We start from the raw sequence: 24911 nt of genomic DNA, 5'->3' as shown, positions 1-24911 counted from the left end.
GCACTGAATCACATCCTCAGCCCTTTTTAAAATTTTTTTTTTTTTTTTTTTTTTGAGACGGTCTCACTAAGTCCTGAGGACCTTGCTAAATTGCTGAGGTCGGATTTGAACTTGTAATCCTCCTGCCTCAGTCTCCAGAGTCACTGGGATTACAAGTTTGTGCCACCACAACCAGTTTCCCTGATTCTTTGTATTCCCTGTAGTTCTGCATTTGGTGTCTGTATAACTAAAAAAACAACCACTAGTTCCTGGCTCCATAGACTACCTCTGACAGGGAAATATATTGAGGCATCAATAAGGACTTTTTCTATGGATATGTCTTTTCTGTACCAGTGCATGTAGATTCCTAATTATAGGGATGCACTGGTTTCTTTTTATTCTAAGAGATCATACTCTCTTCCTAACTGACTATCATACTGCAGGGCCAGAACACCAAAGGCACACTTCACTCCTCTTCCCTAGGGGATAATCTCCAGGGAAGGTTCTGCGAATTTTCCCAACATTGTAGAGCTGTTGCACCTGAAGCAAGTTACTGACCCCTTTTGCTTTGTTCCTAACTTCTAGAATCCAAACTATGCCAGGTCAGTCAGGCATAGGATACCAGCCCTGAGCTACTGCACTGAAAGGCAGGATGCTCCACTCCTCTCTCTTGGGAAAAGACTCAGGTTCTCAGCCTTCTCTCAACCTTCCAGAGTCCACCTGCAGCAGCAACCACACACACCTTTTCTTTTGTTAACAGCCTTGGGCAACACACTGAAGAGTGGGACGTTAAACCCAGGCTCTCTGTTTTTTTTTTTTTTTTAAACTCAAAGGGAGAAGTCCTGTACTAAGACAGTCTCTCTAGTTCTAAGCTGTGGAGGAGGAGTTGATGTAGATAAAACAGAATTATACCTTACCTGTTTCAATGTATTTGTGTTCCCAGTTTTATGCTCATCTGGAGTATTGTAACTTAACTGGATCTGGTCTTCCCACAAAGGTATTGTGGTCCAAATACCACTATTAAGTCAGGGTTTCTGTAGGGGAACAGGGGATAGAACTTCCTATTCTACTATATTACTGATGTCACTCACTCCTCTTCATATTCATTTACTCATGGTTGCATATCTGAGATCACCATTTCCTTGCTTAAGTCTCTGTTCCCACAGAACAATGATGCATTGGATCTTTTTTTTTTTTTGGCTTTGAATTTAATTACTTCTGCCACTAGCCAGAAAAAATTTAATCTCCCCTCTGCCTTATAATCATGGGAATTCACAGGTTCCATCCAGTCAAAGGGCAGAGGATTATACAAGAGAGCTGTCAGAGGTCAATCTTTGAATCTTGCTTTCCACAGCATAGTACTTTTTTTTTTCTGACTTTTTTCTCTTTTAGGTTTTAAACATTTTAACCTAATCTTATAGTCCCTACCTTTTTTTAAGTTGTTTACAATTAGTGTGATCATTCACAGTTTGGTTTAAATCTATCACCTCTGTTATCTGTTTGCATTTGTCTCTTCTGTTCTTTGTCAACTTTTGTCACTTTTTGGAGGGAGATGGTTTTTTTTAGATGGATATTTCACCTCACTGTGGGTCATATTTTCCTGCTTCTTTGCACACTAGGAAATATTTGGTATATATTATATTATATGTGGATACGTTTGTATTACCACAAATATTCCTTTGTCCAAAAATTCAGTAAAGTTACTCAGAAATAGCTTGATGCTTTCAGTTTAGCAGTGCAAGAGAATTAATTTCATCCAATTGTAAAGATAAAACTGTTCTCAGTAGTCTACCTTTGAATTATGAGGTTTTTCACTGGCTGATGGGAACACCAATTATTTATGGTCCTAAGTTCTGACTGAGTGTTCCCTCAGATTCATTTGGATGGCTCTTTCCCTGGTTTTAACAGCTTCCTTACACACATATGCAGATCAATTGTCAGTTAAAAGACTCAAGACAGATCTTCTGACGATCTCTAGGTCTCTCTCTCACAGCTGTTCATTCTTCCCTGGTCTTCCTAGATTCAAATTTTGTCTCCTCAACTAAGGGATACTGTGAGAGTCTGAATGGGTTTCTCCTTTCTGTACTGCATCTTGGAAACACTTTCAATACAGAAGGTTGAAAGTAATCAGACAACTCACCTTGTTTTCCTGTCTCTCTGGGGTCACTGTTTTTAGGTGCCTGATAACCAGTGTTCTGAGAACCACTATCTCATTTATTTTTGTCAGAGTTTAATTTATTTCAAGGAGAGGAGTAAGTTTGATCCCTGTTCTTCATTTTGGCCAGAAATGAAAGTTCTGGTATTTGTTTCATTCCCTCTATGTGATACAGAGAGGCTGGCAAGTGGTGAGGGTGATAGAAGAATAATGCAAAATTCCAGGAACGTAAACAGATATTGGTGCTCCCAACTTTAAAAAAAATGTTTCCTATCCTTTAGGAAAAACACATGTGATACATATAATTTCCCAGAAACATTAAATAACACTGTGCTTTAAAATTTACGTTCTTCATTTCAAGGCTTTAGCAATAATAAACCCTTACACCATTAATAACAAAATTTTTCATAACACATAATAACTAATTATAATAGAATAATCTGAGCTTATTAGGTCAAATCTACAATATAAAGAGAGTTCTAATTTGTTAATTTATTTACACTCACATATTACTTCATTGACGTTTACATATTGCAATTTTACACATTTACAACTTGACTTAAGGAAGTAAATAATGACCTTTGAGAAGTCCAGAGTTATCAATGGGTCCAGGATATACATTTTGATCTCCCATCTGGTATTTGTCCCAACTGTCAAAGCCAACATATTTTTTCCACTGTTTGAACCAGCGACTATCGACTAGGTACCTAGAAAAGAAAGGAAATTGGTTCAGAAAAATACCTGGAAACACAAGAACAGCAGAAGAGCTATTTATTTTTGATATTTCATTTTGTATTAAAGAAAAAGCCTATCTCAAAAGATTACTGAGAATTTCTGAAATACCACTCAGCATTTGGAAGAAAAATGCTTCATTTGTATCTGTGTAAAGTAGTATTTCCATTGTTCTATGCTATTTGAGGACTGGGTCACTTTACAAAGCATGCAAGTAATAGGTATTCAAGAAAATACTTAATAATTGAACAAAAGTTCAAATAATTATAAAAATCAATCAATACAGTTTTAAAATTCAATGTGGTAAAAAACAAATATAAAAAATGGCTCTCTACCAGAAACTTATACAGTATTTCATATACTTTAATGTGTTTTTCTTTTCTTTGAGGAAAGAAAACCTTGTTATTAAGGGTTTGCAAAGTTGTTCATAATAATTATAATTAAACTTTCTCATAGAGTAGTAAAATCTGCCTGGGGGACAGCTGCAAACAAAAGCAAAAGTGAAGGTTTATGAGATGTTTATAGCTTGTGTATGTAAAAATACAGATTTTCAGGAGATCATCATCCTAATGCTTCTGGGCTTATCACATACAACACTATAGGAATAAAAATCTACAATTATGTCTGAAAATAACTAAAGCAAAGGCACCCAAGTAGCCAAACTTCATAATTCTTTAAGAATATTCATAAGCATTTTAACTTCCTGAAAGTGAGTATGCAGAATTATCTATGCACCAGTATTCCAAATCCACTGTCAGAGTTATGCAACTGAAAGAACTGTGGAATTTAAGATTTGTTGAAAAAGGAACTGAGGCACTAAGTCTTAAGAACACTGTTTTCTAAAATCATATTTGGGAAAGAAAATATTAATGAAATAAACCATACTGGTTGAAAATTACTCCCTATCTGTGGCATACCACTGGCTAGCATGAAAGTCTGGGTTCAATCCTTAGTACTAAATCACTAAAACATTTTTGGACTTTCCCTTTTTGCAATTTAAATACATAAATATGAGTTGTTCTCTTTGGAAATAAATAGCATACTAAGAGACATTTCCTCTACCATCACCTATGTGTCTATTATTGTGCCAATTTCATATTGTCCTAATTACTTTAATTTTGATACTGTTTAAGGCAAGTTCCTCCAGTATGTTGTGCTTTCAGAATGCCTTAGCCATCTCTGGTCATTTGTTTTCTCTTGTGAATTTTAGATATTGGGACTCATAAAAAACTAAAGATTTTAATTGGAACTGCATTAAACACAGATTAATTTGGGAGAACTGGCTTCTTTACAATGATGAGTCTTCTGATCCATAGGCAAAGCATATCTTTCCATTATTCAGGTACAATTTAACATCTTTAAATAAATGTTATCTTTTAGCTGATGCATAAAAATACTACATATTTGTGGCATGTCATGTGACATTCTGATACAAATATACACTATGTAATGTTTAAACCAGGGCAAACATATCTTCTCACTTATTATTTCTTCTGGTGAAAACATTCAAAATCTTTTTTTCTAGCTTTTTGACATACACAGTACATTATCTATAGTCACCATACTGCAACAGCACCCCAATACTTCTTACTCCTAACTGTAATTTAGTACATGCTGGTCTCGAACTTCCTCCTGACTCAGTATCCCAAATTGCTGGGATTACAGGTGTGCACCAAGATACCTGGCATGAGCTTTTACTTTTCTATTTCTAACAAAGTCGTCTGAAAGGACAAATATATCTGTTCCTAGATGATTTGGCAGTACTTGTATTAAAAGCTGTTGGAGTCTGATATTGTTTGGGAGGGTAGATTTTGATCCCCAGTTAATTTTCTTAAATACTGACTTTTGCCTTTGAAATGGAAATACAGATTTCCCAGTTCATTTTCTTAAGTAGCTAATGTTATATGCATAAAATCAGAAATAGACTTGAGATAATATTATTACTATAATTACAAATGTCATTTGCAAAACATGTTGAAAACTATTTGTGGAATTAGTATCAAAATTCAATGTATATTTATTTAAGAGCTATTTTTTAAAGATGGAATTTTATCTCCCAAAGTACTTAATAAGTTCTTCACAATTATACTGGAGGTTTGAATTTGGCAGTATCTATTTGCTGTCATAACTTTAGTAGATCAACTCTTTCCTAGATCTTGAAGTGACTTTCTGTATAATGATATGAAGTAACAAGTATTATGACAGACTTTCTCATTTGATACTAAATTGCATTCAGTACTACCTTCACAAAAAAATAGGTATTATATTCTATTACAGGGCACTCATATCTTACTTATAGAATTCTGCAGTAATGAAACATCAGAGAAATAGAAATAATAGAGACATCTATTAAAAAAACTCACAGAATCTTATTAGGTATTTGCAAGTAAGACAACATTAGATGAAGTAGACAAGTAAATAGATTCTATTTCAAGATCTCTATGCAAACTTCTTGTCCCATAAAAACTCTACCCCTGAAATCTGCTAAAATCCCAATGTTCTCAATTTGAACTGATAAAGCCCACAACAGAATCTATGTCACAAAGATTACAAATAAACGAACAAAGAGCTGAATTTATACATTCTCAATTGCATTCTTAGTATGCTACTGGGGTCTGGACAAGCCAAATTTTTGCTTCTGCATTTCATTTTGAATAGTAATAATTATTTATAAAAGTTCATACTTCATGACTTTTCTTCTTATACTTTGTCATGAAATATCAATTTTTACAAAGAGTTATAACTGATTTTAGAATAAAGTCTAAAATCCTTAACATTGCTTCAAAGGTCTTGGGTGATCTGACCCTACCTACTCCTTTCTGGTACCTCTTTTCTTTGGGTTGAGTTCCTGCTACAAAAGCCTTCTTTTAGTTCCTCAACACACTATTTTCTGCTTAATGGCTCCTTTTGCCTAGAATCCTATCCTATTACCCCCAAACACAAATAGATGAAAATTTGTGTCCCTCCCAAAATTTTTATGTTAAAGTCTTAACCCCTAAGATAATATTAGGAGGTAATGAGGTAATAAGAGGAGAGCTCTCTTGAATGGGATTTGTGTCTTTATAAAAAAGGTCTCAGAGAGGTACCTCCCTCCTTCTATCCACCCTATGAAAACCTATGAATCAGAAAGTAGGCCTTCACCACATTCTGAAGGTGTCAGCATTTTGCCATCTTGGACTTTCCAGCCTTCCACAACTATGAGAAATAACTCCCTGTTGTTTTTAAAAGCCTCTTAACTGATACTTTTTTATAGGAGCTTAAATGGGCCAAGACATCCTAACTCACACCTACAAACTTTCACATATAAGCCTAAATGACACTTTCTTAGGGAATACTTCTCTAAGCCTCTACCTACTTCCTCTGAGTTTGGAGGATGGCAATCTCTACTACATACCAAGACTTTTTATTAGGTTATAGAAATTACTTTTAATAACAAAATTAATAATGTTTGAGTTTTATTTTTGTATACTTCTAAGCACTTTAATATAGTGGTTCATTTATTCCTTTAATTACCTAAAGATTTAAGTAGTATTATCATATTTTCATAGGTGGAAAAATAAGGACACAGAAATCAACATATCAAAGGTTCAATGTATAAGAGCTGTAATTAAGAAAATGTGATACCAGCATACAGAGAAGCAAGACCAGTGAAAGTAGCACAAGAAATAAGAACCAGATTTGCATTTATGTGAAGACATGATAGATCTCAAAAGCATCACTACAGACTAATAGGGAAAGAAGAACTATGCTATTAAAAAATACTGAAAAAAACGACCATGTACATGGGGAAAAAACAAATTATAGCTCTACTTTACACATGCAGTCAGCTCTGCTCTAATGTTTGTTTTGAAATCTTGAATGTGTTAGGATGCAATTGTTACATTAGATAAATCAAAACCACAATGAGATATTGTCTCATACCTGTTAGAATAGCTATTATTAAAAAAGCAAAAGGTTAACAACTGTTGGTGATGTGGAGAAACTGGAACTTTTGTGCTGTTGGTAGGAATGTAAAATGGTGCATTAATTAAGGAAAACAATATGGAGATTCCTCAAAAAAAATTAAAAATCAAACTACTATACAATCCAGCAATCCACTTATGGATATACATCCAAAAGAATTCAAATCAAGATCTGGAAGACAGGAGGGGTTAGTGTTAGGGTTAGAGTTAGGGTTAGGGAGGGGGGCAAGAATGGAGGAAGGAAGGACTGTATTAGAGGGAAAAGAGGGGTGGGAGGGGTGGGGGAAAGGTTAAAAATAACAGAATGAACCAAACAACAATACCCTATGTAAATTTATGATTACACAAATGGTATGCCTTTACGCCATGTACAAACAGAGAAACAACATGTATCCCATTTGTTTACAATAAAAAAAAAAAAGATCTGGAAGACATATATGCACTCGCATATTCACTGCAGCATTATTCACAATTGCCAATATAGGACAATAAAATGCTAGCTACAGATAAATAGATAAAGAAAAATGTGGCACATACATAGGATGCAATAGTATTTAGTCTGAAAAAAGAAGGAAATCCTATCATATGTAGCAATATGGATGAACCTGGAAGACATTATACTAAATAAAATAAACCAGTCATAGAAATACAAATGTGCATGATTCTATTTATATGAGGTATCTAATATAGTCTTACTCTCAGAACCCAGAGTAGAATGGTAGTTTGCAGAATGGGGAAAGGAATTAGGGGAGGAAGAAATAAGTTGGTGTTCATTGGATACAAAGTTTTAGTAATGCAAGATGAATAAGCCCAAGGAATTTATTGAACAACATTGTGCCTATAGTTAATAATAATGTACTGTGTATTTAAAAATGGAGTGCAAATCTTATATCAAGTATTAACACAATAAAAATAGATGTATTAGGGAATAATCTGAATTACAATGAACAGTGTAATTAAGTACTGTTTCATTCACAAGCAAGGCCAGGACTGGGGTGACTGGCAACTGAGATGTCTAGGGACCCTGAGAATGAATGTCTCCTTGGTGCATTTTCCTAGTCCTAACTCTGCCTCAAACACTATGTAAACACAGAAAATTACCCACCCATACTGAGCTTCACAGGAATGCAAAAACATACCTCAAATGTCTACCTAAATTCACCATGTGTGTTATGAGCCACACACTCCAGATTTGCTATTAAATTTTCTTGGCAGATTTTGGATAATCCTCCTGGTACCACTTTACAAAAACTCAAAAGCCATAACACTTCTAATGAAGCAAACATCTTTCAAGATAAAATGTCATATTTATTGTAACATTAATGTTTTTCTTCCTTTTTTGCAGCACTAGGGATTGAACTCAGGGTCTCACGTATGCTAGGCAAGTGCTCTACTACTGAGCTTTATCTACAACCAGCATTAATGTATTTCTTAACCATTTAACATGTAAAATTGTGCTACCATTTTTATTAGTTTGTTTAATATGCCACTGATGAAGTTTTGAGTTATACCCTATATATCCTAACCCCATTTTTTCCATGTGATCTATGTTGTTGTTGTTTTTTATGTGGTGCTGGGGATCGAACCCAGTGCATCATGCGTTCCAGGCAGGCATTCTACCAATGAGCCACAGCCCCAACCCTATAGTTTTTAATTATAAATTTTGTAGGAACACAGGTTGTATTACAGTAGAACTAACAGTACAAAAATAAATTATAGATGGATTTAAAAAATAAATGTGTAAAAAGTATAAAAGTTAAAAAAACATAAAGCTATAGAAGGAAATTCTTGTTACCTTAGAATATAGAAAGAATTAAGACAAAAAGCAAAATATTTTAAAGAAAAAGGCTGATAAACTTGCCAAGGTTGAAATTAAAAGTTTCTGTTCAACAACACACCACCAAGAGAAAAATACTGATTGGAGAAGATATTATACTGCATATAACCAATGTAAGATTAGAATATGTGAGAAATTCCTTCAAATGAAAAAAAGAAAAAGAAAAATGGGCAATCACAGAACAGAAAATCAGAATGTTCTCTACACATAAGAAAGTACTGAACCTCATTAGCAATGGGGAAAATGCAAATTAATAACACAAAGCGGTAACATTTCCATGAAACTGGTGAGCACAAAAGCACATATATGCACATATATTAACAATATTAAATGTGTAGAAGATGTGTAGTAACAGGAATTTTTATACTGCCAGTAGGGGGCTCAAGGGTTAAGCAAGAACACTCACTTTGGAAGGTAGTTTGGCAAGATCTATTAAAGAAGAAGATATGCATTCCATATAATCATGTTTTGGTAGTGTTAAGTAATCTACCCCTATAGAAACTCTGGCACACATTTACAAGAATAAAACTATAATATTTACTGCAGCATAATATATAAAAATGAAAACTGGGAAAATTTAATACATATTATTCATACCATGAAATACTACATGAAAATTGAAACAAGAACTAAAACTACATATAATAATATGGAAAACATATCCAAAAGACACAATGTTGAAGGAAAAAAGGAAGCTGTCAAATGGTACATGCAATACAAATATATTAAGATGATAAACACACACACATACACACACACTAGTGCAACTATACAAAAATTTAAAACAGATACTACATATTATTTATAAATGAATGCATAAGTAGCAAAAGTATAAATAAAGAGAATTATAAAATTCAATTTCAGAATAATGGCTTCGTAAGCAAGGAAGGAAGAGCGTTAGATTAGAGAAACATACAGGGAGATTCACCTGTATTTTAATACTTCATTTTGAACTAACACAGGGGTACAGGTGAGTGTTATTATTATTTTTTATATTCTTCTTTCTGAAATATTACAATTAAGTATGAATAAATGTTTTTGTTTAATATAAGTTTATGTATAAATTTATTTTCTCATATATATACATAGAGTGCACATAGATGCACATATGTATAATCAAATGTATTATAAATTATGAATAATACTAAGGCCACCAAAACTGATAGTGTTAAGTGGCAGTTAAATGAAATTTCAAGTAGAAAAGCAAAAAAACAAAAAAAAAATTACAAAAACAGATTAATCTGCTTTCTTTTTAGTTGGGATAAAAAAATATACACAGTGAAATGAAGAAAAATATCACTTTAGTTTATCACTATTTGCTTTGAAAAAAATTAATAATTTTGTTATCTTTTATATTTTCATTTTTTCCAAACAGATTAACTTGTACTAGATTATAACAAAAAATTCCTATGAGCCTTGAATAATTGTCATTGGAAAAGCATAATTCATTTGTGATCATTTTAAAATTTATCAAGTATGATTTGATAAAATAATATATTGTTTTGAGAAATTATTTCCTTTAGATAACTACAGCAACCAGTAAATAAGCCAGAAAAATAAAAATGGAGTGACAGTTCATAAGAAAGGAAAAGCACACAAAGTACAGATCACTATTCTTGTTATCTTGGAAGACTGTATAAACAACAGAAAAATCCTAAAATTGACATGTTTACTGACTTGAAGCTGATCAAACTTTAATATCAAATATTATAATAGACTATAATTTACAATCATCCACAATTTAAATATTAATTTAAAATTTAAATATTATTTAAATATTAATAAATAAACATCTAGAATAGCCCAAAATACAAGTAGTAATTAATTTTTTGTGTGACTAACAGACTAATTGTGCTTTCCTGTGTTTTCCTGTACAGGAGTCCATACTTCACAGATGAGATCAAGGGTGAAACACTTCTGTACACTACAGAAACACATAAAAAGTTATAAAGTAAATATACTAACATATTAATCAAGGAGATCATTTTATTTATGATTAAGGCCTCTGGCTTAATCATCATCATTTCTCCATTTTAGTGGATAATAATTCAGGGGTCATTTATCTTGATTCTTACATACTAGGACAACAACATGAAACTATTACATCAATACTATCTGGGTTCAAAATTATTAAAGAAAATCTCATGGAGACTAAAAATCTGTGGTTTTCAATCTATTAAGTCCTTTAAAGACTACCTCCTGCAATTCTCCTGTATGTCTATGGCATAGTCTTAGTCATTTCCAATAATTATTTTGAATCTTCACCTGTCCCACCAAGTCTCTAATTTGAACAGTACAATCTTGTTAACTTGTCTTCCTTACAAGGAAGTAAACCTTGACTTTCTGTATAACTCTACTGTACCACACATTAATCTCAGTGATTCCCTTACATATCAATGGACAATATAATTCTTAAAACCCAAGCCAATAATTTTTGCTCCTTTGCTTTGGATCCAATTTCCTTCTGCCTTTTTTGGAGACTTTTCCCATAGACAGCTCCTATCTCCTCCTCCTCTCTCTTCTGACTTTTCCTACTCCACATATATATAAGGACAAGTCTTTCACACCACCTCTCGACTCACATACTCATTTCCTCTTCTGTTCTTGTTCTTCTGACTTGGTCTTACAATCTTTCTCAACTCTGATTTACTTCCCAACCTAGTACAATAAATAGTCTTCCTATTTCAATGCGCCCTCAACAAAGTCAACATTCATTTTAACTCATCAAGTTACAAGTTTTCAATTCTGGGAACATTTCGGTACAACTGACACAAGTGCATTAAAATAGGTTGGAAATCATAATCTAGAGCTTACATACAATACTGAAAGTTACCATTATTATGATTTATATAATTATATTCTTATTGTATAAGTGTTAATTAGTTACATCATACATTATATACTTACGTATATACTAAATTTAAATTTTTATAGGTGTTTCACACCTGGGATGGTAAGACAAAATGAACTAAATTTCATTAATTTAGAAAGACCTAAGCAGATAACAGATACTTTAAAAAATCATATACCTCTTTATTTCTTTATGAAACAATGAATCCTCTTTATAAAATGAGATAGAAGATGTGATATTATTAAGCTATATGTAAAAGTTAAAACACATCTAAAAGGCAAATTCTAACAATTTTTAGCCATTTTACTTACTGAGAAAGTATTTTCAAAGTGATGTATCTTTGGTGCATGTTAGATCTTTACCTGTCACAAACTTAATATAAAAAGCCTCAGTGTTCAATGCTATGGCTATCTGAGAATCATGTTTCCATATCAATTAAGATAACACAAAAAACTCACTATTTTTGTTTTAGGAGGTTTTCTAGAATTGTGATATATACTAAATTGCGAATGAACTTTTTCAAGCCCAGTCTCAATTTGTTTTCACAATTACTTTTGTTTATACATTTTCTTCTTTCCTGAAATCAGACCAGAAGATTCTGACATTATTTGCTGTGACATCTTTAACAATTATAATAAAACCCTTAAGTTGCTTATCTTAGAAATGGGAATTCCTTTATTCAAAAAATATGGGTGGCCTACTTTGTATGTACTAGGTTCACATAAGGAGGTAAGCAAAATAAAAGTCCCTGTGTTCATGGAATTTGGAGTACAGTGAAGAAGAGATACAATAAATATGAAGATACAGTAAAATATTGTAGTAAAAGTTATGAAGGAAAGAATCAAAAAACTATAAAAGCACGTAACAGGGGTGCTATTTAGAATAAAGGAAAGTTTCTCCAAACAATAACATTTTTAGCATATGAATGGAATTTACTCCTGGAAAAGTAAGAAAAGCTATCTAAATTGGAAGAACATCATGTACTATAGTCAGAAGGACTCGGAATTTTGTGTTGGAGGAACTGACTAAATCCAGTTGGTGTTTATGAAAATAGTAGGTGAAATGCTCGATGAGACTGAAGAGGTAGACTGGAATCCGACTATACAGTTTTTAAGTATCTTTAAAGTGATGATAAAAGATTTTATCCTAAGTATACTATAAACCACTGAATGATTTTCAACAGTGAAGAGATGTTTGATTTAAATTTCATGAAGATCACTAGGAATACTTCAGAAGATTATTGGGAGGATCATAGGTTTATGAAGAGCTTAGTAAATAACAAATTTACATAAAATTATGTTATTAAGAGTAAAAAGGTCTAAATTGTATGGTTCTAAATATTTTGAAGGACTGAAAAGACCACAATATGGTCTTGATGGAATAATTTTCAGTGGCTCTAGAAAAGTTGGGAGCTTTTGAGTCAAATGTAAATAGTAAAACTACTGTAACAACGAAAAAGTCAAGATTTTTAATGCAGAGGCAAGGGAGGGTAAAACGGGAGAATATCAAGATATGTTTGGTATTTTATATACTCTAGAAGCAAATTTAAGAAAGATATATAGGGACCAATAAATGATTCAGAAATAGTCCTGAATACGACAGTTTAAAAGCAGTATGAAGAAATCCCAATAGCAGGATTTAGGAAGCCAGAGTGGTACATATGCCTTTCTTCCTTCCTGGCTTTTTTTACTTCCTTCCTTTTAGATATATAGGAAACGTGTGTATGTGAATATTAATTTGTACATGTTTACACTGACAGCTTCCAGATAAATGCTGTAGTGTAACTAACACTAACATAAATAAAATATTGCTTATTTTTTAAAAATCCTACCCTTCTCTTTGCAGAGTAGGCATAATTACTATTTTACAGGAAAGAAAATACACAACAATCTCACCCTAATACAATGTAGAACATTAACTTCCAGAAGATATTTATAACTACCTTGTGCAAAATTAACAGCATGAACAATTTTGGATATTAATTCACTCTCGACTAATTTCATTATTTAATGAAATGTCTAAACTCAGAATTTCATTGTTTCAGTAAAAACCAAAGAAAACTGAATTATTTTAAAATAAACCAATGGCCTGGTTTACCTTCTCTTTTAATTTTCAGATTTCAAGCATTTCTAACCTATTTTCTGTTCTGCACATTAACTCCATCAGTTAGCAAGAACTAATTTTTATGACCTCTTTTCAAATCTAAACCAAGACAAATAGGGAACTTGAGAAGGAGGCCAAAGTGAGATTGTTTTTTTAAACTATTCATCCAGACTACATGTATGTGATCACTGATACCTTAAATATGTGTGCCTCCCTATACTAAAGATATCATGTACTTCTGCCTGACATGTAAGTTTGAATAAGCATATGTGAAGAAGAAGGAAACAGTAATTAACAATGTTTGATCTTTACTACATAAATTTCCTGAGCTAATGTGTTTAACTTTTTTACACTGGAAGAACTGGGGAGGGAGGATGGGAGAGAAGGAAGGAAGGAAGAGAAAATAAGAAAAAAAAAAAGGGAAGGAGGGAGGAAAAACACTAAGTAAAACTGTGAATTTCTCAAAACAAAAAGTCCTTACAAATGACCTAGCTTTAAGAAAAAACTGTATCATATGCTGGCATACATCATAATTCTGAGAATAATAAGCATTCATGTACATACCATCAAACTATGTAGCTAAATAAAATCATTACAAATATGTAGATACCTGAACACCCCTCCCTTTGCAATTGTTTCCCAGAATTTGGCATTTATCTTTTGCATTTTTCTTATATAACTATTTCCATAAACAATATTATTTTAATTTTTTTTTTTTGTACTAGGGATTGAAGCCAGGGATGCTTAAGCACTGACCAGAATCTCCAGCCTTTTTCTTTTCTTTCTTTTTTTTTAATTTTTTAAATTTTAAGACAGGGTTTCTCACTAAGTTGCTTAGGACCTTGCTTAGTTGCTGAGGCTGGCTCCTGGCTTTGAACTTGCAACCCTCCTGCCTCTAGTTTCCCAGATCAGCTGGGATTACAGGCATGCGCCACCATGCCCTGCTTATTTTGAATGTTTTTAAACATTTAAATGGTATATGACTGCTTTTCCACTTGAAGGATTAATGTAGGTTTTGCCCCCTTGGAGTATACCATGCTGTTCTAGGTGCTAAGTTTGTTGTACTATCTTCTTCCATACAGACACTATAAATGTCTTTTTGATCATTAGCATATTTACCTATAATCTTAAGATAGTGTTTGTGCCTTTGGGGCATAAGGTTAGGAGTTGGAGAGAAATCTGTGGGTTAAATGATACACAACATTCACTGGGTAAATATTACCATACCAGATACCTCTAAGAAATAAAAGAGTGGACGAGATTTCCATGACAAAAGGTATCAATACAGATTGCAAAAAAGAGGAGTATGCCATTTACAAGAGCTAATGAAATGTTGAAACATATTTAAGAATATTAAAAAAATAACATTTCAATATAATAAGGTCAAAATGGACTTGAAAAAGAAGTTGTTGGAAGACTCATTACTTTCAGATTTCAAAACTTACTACACATCTGTTGTAAAAAAGTGTGGTACTGAAATATGGACAGACATTTTAATGGAATAGAATGGAGAGTCTAAAAATAAACCTTTACTTTTATAATCAATTGATTTTTGAGCAGGGAGTCAGGAAAGTACACAGGGAAGAATATTCTTTGGAGCTGGGAAAACTGGAAACCACATGCAAAAAAAAATGAAATGACCACTTACTCATACCATACACACAAAGTATTAACTTGAATGGATCACTGTCTTATATATCTGTATTAAAAATATACAACTTATAGAAGAAAATAAGGAGTATGTCTTTATGACCCTGAGATAAGCAAAGGCTTCTTATTTGTGACACACAACAGAATGGTTGACGAAGGAAAAAAATTGGAAAACTAGAGTCCATTAAAATAAAAACTTCTGGGCTTCAATGAATGCTATCAAGAAACTGAAAAGAAAACCCACAAAATGGGAGAGAATTTTGCGAATCATCTATTTGATAAGTGACTTGTATCTAGAACATATAAACTCTTCCAACTCAATGATAAAAAGACAACCAAATTTTTTAAATGGGCATAGGACTTGAACAGACATCCAAATGACTAAGAAGGAGATGAAAAGATGCTCAACACCGTTAATTATCAGGGAAATGAATATCAAAACTACAATGAGATACCTCTTCACACCCACTTAACAAGACTATAATAAGAGACAGATATTAACAAGTGCTGACAAGGATAAGGAAAAACTGGAACCCTCATACACTACTAGTGGTAATGTAAAATGGTGTAGTAGTTCCTGAAAAAGTTAAACATAAAGACCTAGCAATTCCACTTAGGGATATATCCAAGAGAAATGAAAACCTGCGCATGGGATGTTCACAGAAGGATCCACAAAAATTGAATAAAAATGATAAATTGTTGTATCTATGTAACCAACGGTCAGCAATAAAAACAAATGATACATGCTATAAGATGATGAACCTAGAAAGTATTACACTAAGTGAAAGAATTAAGACTCAAAAATCACACATATTATATGATTCCATTTAAATATCCAGAATAGGCAAATTCATAAAGGCAGAAAGTAGATTCATGGTAGCCTAGAGCAGAAGGTTTTATTTTGGGATAATGAAAATATTCTAAAATTGATTATGATGATTCACTTTATATAGGTAAATTGTATGGTATGTGAATTAAATCACAATAAAGCTGTTTATACACATGTGAAAATGTAGAAGAGTGAAGGGACCATAGATCTGGATAGAATTATTAAGAATGATTTTATTGAGATTTGTTTCTTGTGGTTTTGTTTTGTTTTGTTTTGTTTTGGTACTATGGGTGCTTACATCCCTAGTCCCTTTTGTTTTTTGAGACAGGATCTTGCTAAGTTCCTGAGGCTGGCTTTGAACTTGTGATCCTCCTATCTCAGCCTCTTTAGCCACTGGGATTACAGGCATGTGCCAAGTCCAGCTGGAGATCAGTTTTTGAATTAAGTAAAAATCAGGAATCAATAAAATGTATATGACATAATAGGAATGATGTATAATAAGGCAAGAAAAGGCAAATAATTTGCAAGAACGAGGAAAAAAGGTAGAGGTTAAAGGACAAGGAGACTTTTTCTATAGGCTCCTCATAACATGTAAAAATAGTGTTTATCTAGTATGTCAAAACTGTTACTTCTTGATTTTAATACTTCTGGACATTCATTGCTCAAAAAGTTGTTCCCAAATCTGGATGGATATAAATCTATCACACACAGGTAGGCAGTACAGCTACAGTTTACTGCAGGCTTCAGAGTTAGATTGTCTAGTTCAGAAACCCACTGACCAAGTGTATACTATGTACATTTACCTCTGCAACTTCAGTTTCTATATCTGTATAATACTACCACTTAATCAGGTAAAGGGAGAGATAGAGAGGATAAACCCTTCCAGGGCACACCCCTTAGTGACGTACTGGCTCCAACTAGGTCCTACCTTCCCAGTAGTCTATTCAGTTATTAATGGATTAATTCACTGATGATGCCAGAACCCTCAAGATCCAATCACTTCCCAAAAGCCCCGAATCTGAAAATTGCTGTACTAGAGACTAAGTCTTCAACACATGGGCTTTTGGGGGACCTTCCAGATCCAAACCAAACACACAGTAAATGAGCAATATTTTTGTAAACCACAGTCATAGTTATATGGTACATGTAACTACTTAGTTATACCTCTCATTAGAATAAAAAAATGTTTCAGCTTGAAAGCCATTAAAATAAATGAGTATAAAGCGGGATGTATTGGTGTATGCCTATAATCCTAGCAACTGTATACAGAGGCTGAGGCAGGAGGATTACAAATTCTAGGCCAGCTGTGGCAAGTGAGTAAGACCCTGTCTCAAAATTAAAAATTAAAAAGGTCTGGGGATGTAGTTCAGTGGTAGAGTACAAGGGTGTTAATGTCCTGTAACACCCACCCCACAAAATATACCTACAGATCTACATCTATATATAAGTATTACAGATACAAATTTTTCCCATCCTTATCAAAGATAAATCTCTTGAATATCAAGTTGTAAAAATAGTTAAAAATAGAAAACAACCAATTACTAAGTTTATTTTACCATGCTAAAAGAACTGGATGCTCTTTTCACTCAAGCAATTAATTTTGGTTCTAATGCTCTCAGGTTTTGATTTAATTGGCTCTCTGAAACTTTGAATAGCCTGGCTTCTGAGACACTTTTGGGCTTTTCAGTTAGATCTTTTGACTTCTTTCACAAAGGAAGTCCTTTCTATGGTGCGTCTCTAACAGTGGGAATTATCGCACTAATGCCTGGGTCTTCTCAAAATTAAAAGAAGAGTGGAAGGGATAGTTAGAATTCTTAGCCCTCTTGGAGGAGAATAATTAGTAATTACTTCCCTTTTCTTTTTGGAGAGCTATACAGAGATCATGTAGAATCTTAGTGATGAAAGCAGTAAAAGCAACTGAGGCATAACCAAATACAGGTTAATCCTAGAGGGGTTTTCTACCTTAGATCACAAGCTGAATAAATTTCCTTCTTTTTGGATACCAGTTCTTGATTGTTTCCTCGGGTATTTAATTTTAATCTGCATCTAAACCAGAGATCGCTATCTATCAGTATATGCTATGTCTTCTAAGTAGTGATCTGTGTAATCTGGATGCTACATTTCCTGTTTAAAGGATGGATGTGAGAAAGAATCTGCTGAAATTATTTCAGGGCAATAAATGAGACAGTGTGAATTGCACTGGTAACTGAGGAAGTGAAAATAAAAGACACAAACTGAACTGACATTACTCGGAAGAAAAAGAAAATTTCTAATGTGGAAACTAAAAAGGAAGTGAAACACTGCTTGAATTACATTTGAGTAGTGATAGCATAAAACTATTTTTAATACTAAGGGAAAATTGATAGTATCTATAATTTAAAAATTATAACCAGGTATTCATACTAAGTCATCAAACAAAAAATGAGGTAAATAAGTATATGTACTTTAAGGATACACAAGTGTAAAGCATTTAAAATAGTGGCTAGCACAGAATAAACATTCAAAAAATGTTTATTGATAGTGGTATTATCACAAGTGAACCATAAGCAAGCCAATTTTTTTCTCTCAGATTCCTCACCTATATAAGAAATATAAATATATATTTTGATCCATATTTTGAGGATAAAATCAGATAATGTGTGCAATCAACCTTCCCCTTACTTCCCTGCCAATATACCAGATAGCTTCAATTAACTTTTCTTTCCTTCCTGTCCTTTCCCCTTTCTCCCTCTCTCCCACAGAGTCTCACTAAAGTTGCCTAGGCTGGTCTTGAACTAGGCATCCTTCTGCCTCAGTTTCCTGAGAAGCTGGGATTATAGAAGTCCACCAACACATTTAGCCCAACTCATTTTCATCAGTAATCTAGGCTTATGATTATTATTTTTTAGTTGTAGATGGACCCAATACCTTAATTTTATTTATTTTATGCGGTACTAAGGATCAAACCCAGTACCTCACACATGCTAGGCAAGAGATGCACCACTGAGTTACACCCCCAACCCCAATAATCAAAGCTTATTAATAAAGTAATTCTCAAAGTGAGGAAAACAAGAATCTCTCTAAACACAATGAACATATTCAATGAATAAGATAACAAAATTGTTATATCAGCATTTTTTTTGAAAACTAAGGAGATCATAAGACTATATCTGTACCTTCCACTGTCTTAAAAATGTTCTTCAAACTAAAAAATTTATTAAATGAATTATTTCTGAAAAATATCAGTTGATAAACATGGAACATAAAACACCAAACATTCATATTTGTGTTGTTTGTGCTGGTCTAATTCTAGGGATTCATAGTCCAAAAAGAGAACTTTATGTACATAGGGGTAAGGCAATACTTTCAAAATATGAACAAAATGCTAAAAAAAATATAAAAAAATACCCTGTAAGATCTTACTACTTTCTTAATGTTATTTCAATAAAACACTATGAGAAAGGGATGTATTGCCACTAATAAAAGCTTATGCTTACTGATAAATCAAAATTCAGAAGCTCAACAATAAATGATCCCAGACTGTTTTGTTTGAAGGTATTTTCAGAACGAAATGATATTTGTTATATGTATTCAGTTATTCACCTATCAGTCTTTAAACATGTTTTAATTTCCAAAAGCAAGATGTTAAGATTTTCCGCATACTCCATCATATCTAAATTGAACAGTCACAAGAGACGAGTGTGGGATAAAATGGTAGAATTCTGCAGCTAAATATAAAATAGACTCCCTTTAAAGAAAAATAAGTCATTCTTTTTCTTTTTATAGTGAAACTCTTAAATGAATCTTTAAAATAAGAGGCAAGTTTAGTGAGTTAAGGGCATGAACCAAAGAACTAGACTACTTCCGGTCAGATCCCAGCTGTACCACTGTGGGAACATTTCCCTGAGTCTAGGATTCCTATTTTGTCAAATATGAAGTGCCCTGAATTGTGGTGATGAGTAAATAAACCAGTGTGTGTGTGTTTGTGTGTAACAGTGACTGGCACATAGTATTTTTAAATGTAATATTGTAGATCATAGCCTGACAAACTTATTTCTTACACTTATGTACAAGCAAGATTAAAATTTTTTGTAAAAAGATCGCTTAATACCTTGCATGTGCTAATAGGAAAATAATACAAAATTAAGCCTGAATGTCACAAACTACATAAATGAAATCACTGACCAGTTCTGGATTTTCTTGGCTAAATAGGTTATGTTAATCCTGGATTCACTAATAAACTTACAAAAAAAAGTTTAAAGTAAGAAAAAATGCTTTTCTAAACTTTTAAACAACTAAATTGTGAAAAATGTGCTTTAATGGCACTATTTCTGTCCTTAGTTTCACCCATTTACCAATTTAAAAAGTTTTGCTTTCTCATTTCATTTCCTGTAAATGACATAAGAAGCATCCTATTTAGTAGTAAACACCATGGCACAACCACATTAATTTAATCAGTAATATAAAATTTTCTTAGGTACATATTAAATCGTTTGGAATTCATGTTAATGTAGAGTGTCCCTTTACCTTATTAATTGATTTATGATTATAAGGTTATTTTCTGTGTCACTCAAAGTTGCATAAACATAAGGGAAGAAATAAAATAAAACCTTAAAAAATTTCTAAGTAAAACACAGAAATGGAGGGAAAGCTCTAAAAGCTAAAATCAATGTCTATTATTTAAAATTTTACTAATCTTTGAAATTCTTTGAAAATTTTTTGAAACTATAAAGACATTAATTGACTCTAAATACATGTTAACATTACTTTCCAAAGTTACCTAAAAACTACTAGAGTTATTAGGCGTTACACAAAAATGACACACAATATTTAGCTGATTTGAAAAGTTAGTTACATGTTTTCACTGAATATAATCAGACATAAATATTACTGAAAATGAAGCCAGGCAAGATGACACACACCTGTAATCCCAGATACTCAGGAGGCTGAGGCAGGAAGATGACCATTAGTACAAGGCCAGCCTGAACAACTTAGTGAGATCCTGTCTCAAAGTAAAAATTTAAAAATAAAAGGCTAGGGATATAGCTCAGTATTTGCCTTCCATGTCTGAAGCCCTCAGTTCAATCCCCAGCACCCAAAATGAAAAACAAAACAAAACAAAAAAAGTACTGAAAGTGATTGGTAGATGAATTCCATTTAGTAAATTGGGGAAAATCAGGTAGTGATTTCATTTTGATGAATATTTATTCACAAGAGATCTATTTTAAAAGAAACCTCCAAAGTGAGCATTGCCCAACCTGTAACTTTCTTTATAGCTCATTCATTCAATGATCATTCTTTAAATAGATTCCTAAAAAGTTTACATTCAGAAAATTAAGCAAATTTTCTTTGTTTCATCGGGTAATACCACCTTGTATCTGAAAGTTATCTCTCAAATTCAACCTAAAGCTAAACAATTTTAATATTTTTAAGTCCTTTCTATAGTTTCTAAATTCTAGCTTAATCTTGTTAATGGTTTTCTGAATCTCATCATAATGGAAACAGATCAACAAATAGCATTATGAGACTACTGCTTCACTTCTTTTGCTAATTGGTGTTACTTTCCTATCTCTACTACTTCATAATAGTATGTTCCTCTTCATCTCAGACTTGTCTAATTTACTTTTATCTCTAGAATATCAGTTTATATATAAAAGTCATTTTTTGCTTACAAATGAGCAGGAACTCTGGTATTCATGCAAGATCAAATAAATCTTTATACTTGCCTAGGTACTGGAGTTGTAGTTACTAGTGGACTAGGAGAAAGTCTTATCTGCAAAGCACTCAAGAGCTAATTTAATCCATTTAATTATAACTTTAAACATCTGTATTAAACTCTTGAGAGTACACTTTATGATAAACCCACCACTTTTTCTTAGCAGCACAGTCAATCTTTCTGAGATGGTTCTATGTATGTGGTAAGACAATATTCTATTTTTGTAAGGGTAGTTTCAGCTCTAATATGACAGGATTTGCCCAACACTCATAAAAGACTAATCCAGAGACTTACAGAGGGGCATTAAAAAGAAAACTTTCTAATGAGTTTAAAAAATGAGCCCAACAACTAAATTATTTTTATTAAATATTCCTATCACTTCTGTATCCATGAGTTCATTATCTAATTTGTATTTATCAAATTATTCTCCTTTAAAATCAAATTTTACTCTACACTCTATTTTTTGGACATGTTTCACCTGCTAATTGGCAAGTAGAGTGGTCCACATATAAACCAAATTGGTTTCTGCAATTCCCCAATACCATATTTTGTGTGTAATTTTCCCTTCAAATAAAAGAGAAAATGTGATGCTCAAACTTGCAATGTTCTACAAGTTACTTAAAACATCTGTGCCCTCAGTTTCCTTTTCTTTAAAAGCACTGAAATTGGACTCAAATATGAATTCTTTAAAAATTATTTACAGTAACTTTGCTAAAAAGCAAAAATACATTCATTTGAAAAATACCAAACTTAAATGCCCCAAACATATTACTTCTATTATATTTGAAACACCACCAATTATTACTCAGTATACCCAAAACAAGACATTGAAATATACATATATTTTATCTCGGAGATTTATATTTTATGGATACCCATATTTATATTTTTAAGATATGGCAACAGGCTGAGTGAATTAAATCTTTAAAAGCATTCTTTTGCATACAATAAAGAGCAAGGCCTGATTTCATCTTCAAAAATCCACAGCCAAGGTAAACATAGGTGTCTTAGGAAATGTCTAATTTCTCCTCAATAATAAACATCATAGGAAAAACCTAAAAACAACAAAGATTAAATCATCTGTAGGTCCTACATTTGCTGTAATGCAACAAGTGTATATTTACACCCTTAGGGATTTTCATTACAGAAACACAGTATGTAGCATAACAAAGTAGGAAAAAAAGTACTAAGACTTAGATCAAAGTAGTTGAATTCAAGTTCCAAAGCTGCCAACTATTAGCTTATTTGAAAATTAGTCCAATACTTCAGCATTTAGTCAGACTGAGCAGCAGAGATAAAAAGGTAACTAAAACTTATTTCATAACTATCACGTTTTAGAACATTTGATTGAATCTAAATAAAACCCCTACAAAAAAATTGATATTGTGCATTCTATAGATGAAGACACTGAGGTGCAATGACTTACATGAACTGGCCTCAAAGTCATACTGCAAGTTAAGTGGTGGAACTGTGAAATAAATTAGGTCTAAGTTTTACACTCGTTCTACTAAGTCACACTGGAGTCCGCAAACAAAACAAAACTAAACCACTCTAATTTATATATCACTGTTCTGATGTCAGAGGGATGTGAAAATTTTTTCTTATAATAAAGAGGCACACTATCCTTCCTGTAAAAAATATTTTCCCTCTAGGTTACACAGTCATTGTATTCAAGTTATTCTGGATGTCCTTTGCTGTGGCTGGCAAGTATTAAAATCTCCACACACTTCCTTCAATATTTTAAGCATTGTATTTCACAAGTTTGAATATTAGCAAGTTACTTAGGCCTCAAGTGGACTTATCTACTTTTTGCAGGCCTACGTTATCCTCCAAAGAGGAGGGAAGGGCTGCACTTTTAACAGAAACACTGCCGGCTTCTACCAAGCCTCCACTAGAGCACAAGACCACGTGGTATCTCTCAGAAGCTTAAGGTTCCCTACTCCTCTCCCTCCTTTTCACAAGGACCTGGAAATTAGGGTTTCTTTCTCTTAAGTAGAGCCCTGACACATGCCACCTGTGTAGTACAGACCGCAAACATCCTGCAGCCGGACTCCCGGAAGACTACCAGAATCAGAATAATGGGGAACTTGGATGCCGACAATGCCGGGAGAGGAAATGATTGGTAAAGTAAAGCGAGTGAGACTGTGATAAGCTACAGGACGAAGACCTGTCAAAATAGTGTAAGACCCACGCCGAACGACTGTAACCTATCCTTCGGGAAGGCCTGAGGTGGGAGCGGCACTACGGAAAAGAGGAGGACTCAGAGACCCGCACGAGCCGCCGCCGCCGCTCCCCACATACCTCTCAGCATGCACTAACAAGCCACGAACACTAGCCTTCATCTCGGGTCCAACCTTTGCCCCAAAATCCTGCTGCCCAAGGCGGCCGCCGTCGGACCTGCCCGCACCTGTCACTAGCGAAAGACACCAGCCCGCGGTTCCCGCCCAGTCCTCCACCATCCTCGGGCAACTGCAGCCACCTCAACCCCCTTCCCCTACCAGGTGTCCCCTTTCCGGAGCGAGGTTTTCAGCAGCGTCGCGATGTCAGAACGCTGGGTGTCCAGATCCGCCGCTCCGCCTTCCGCCATCTTCTTCCACTAGCGGCAGCGGAGGCGGCAGCTACGGCGGCGGCACGCCCAGAGCATTGTGGGAATGGCGTCCCGCGGCCCCTCCCAGTCGGCAGGTCGAAACCAAAAGAGACGCGGGGGGAGGGGGGTGCCTCGGGACAAGAGGAGGCCTCGGGGGTGGACTGGGTGTGCGGCTGTGGTCTGCTGCCCCCCATCGGTCCCCGCCCGTCCAGCATCTCGCCTGGGCCTCCTCTGGCCTGAGACCGCCGGCTTTTAACTCTCGTGGCGGAGGGCTTGGGCGCTCTGCAGCGTGAGCGGTGCCATGGCCAGTCCAGCCTCGACTTTGCCTACCCCTCCTTTCCTCCTGCGGACGCCTGAAAACCCTTATTTGCGCATTCACTCACGCTTAAGGGTGGGGTGGGGCGGGGAGTGTGGGAACGGCTAAGATATGGCAGCAAATCTACAGCTCCGTGACTTTGGGCTTTTGGTTGCGAGTTGCAGAACCCAAGCTCAATGAGTACTGGCACAAAGAACAATCCGAAGCCGAACGTT

General features: G+C 34.1%; 1 protein-coding gene across 4 annotated transcripts in view; it reads right to left on the bottom strand.

Annotated features, from left to right (window-relative positions):
• The window catches only part of Usp15 (ubiquitin specific peptidase 15), a 108847-nt gene extending 84195 nt beyond the window's left edge, over positions 1–24652 (bottom strand). For 2 of the 4 annotated variants that reach the window (XM_047549060.1, XM_047549061.1), the window contains exons 1-2: positions 24292–24636; positions 2714–2841 (exon numbers count right to left, since the gene is read on the bottom strand). In XM_047549060.1, coding sequence (XP_047405016.1) covers positions 2714–2841; positions 24292–24380 — 217 coding nt within the window. In that variant the 5' untranslated portion in view covers positions 24381–24636. Of the gene's footprint in view, positions 1–2713; positions 2842–24291 lie in introns of all 4 variants that reach the window. The other 2 variants (XR_007108277.1, XM_047549056.1) reach the window with 2 other exon arrangements.
• Positions 24653–24911: the final 259 nt, after the last annotated feature.

This window comes from Sciurus carolinensis, chromosome 4 (assembly GCF_902686445.1).
Source record: "Sciurus carolinensis chromosome 4, mSciCar1.2, whole genome shotgun sequence".
Lineage (NCBI taxonomy): Eukaryota > Metazoa > Chordata > Mammalia > Rodentia > Sciuridae > Sciurus > Sciurus carolinensis.
Note: the sequence above shows the minus strand (reverse complement) of the source record. Positions and strands in the feature narration are given on the sequence as shown.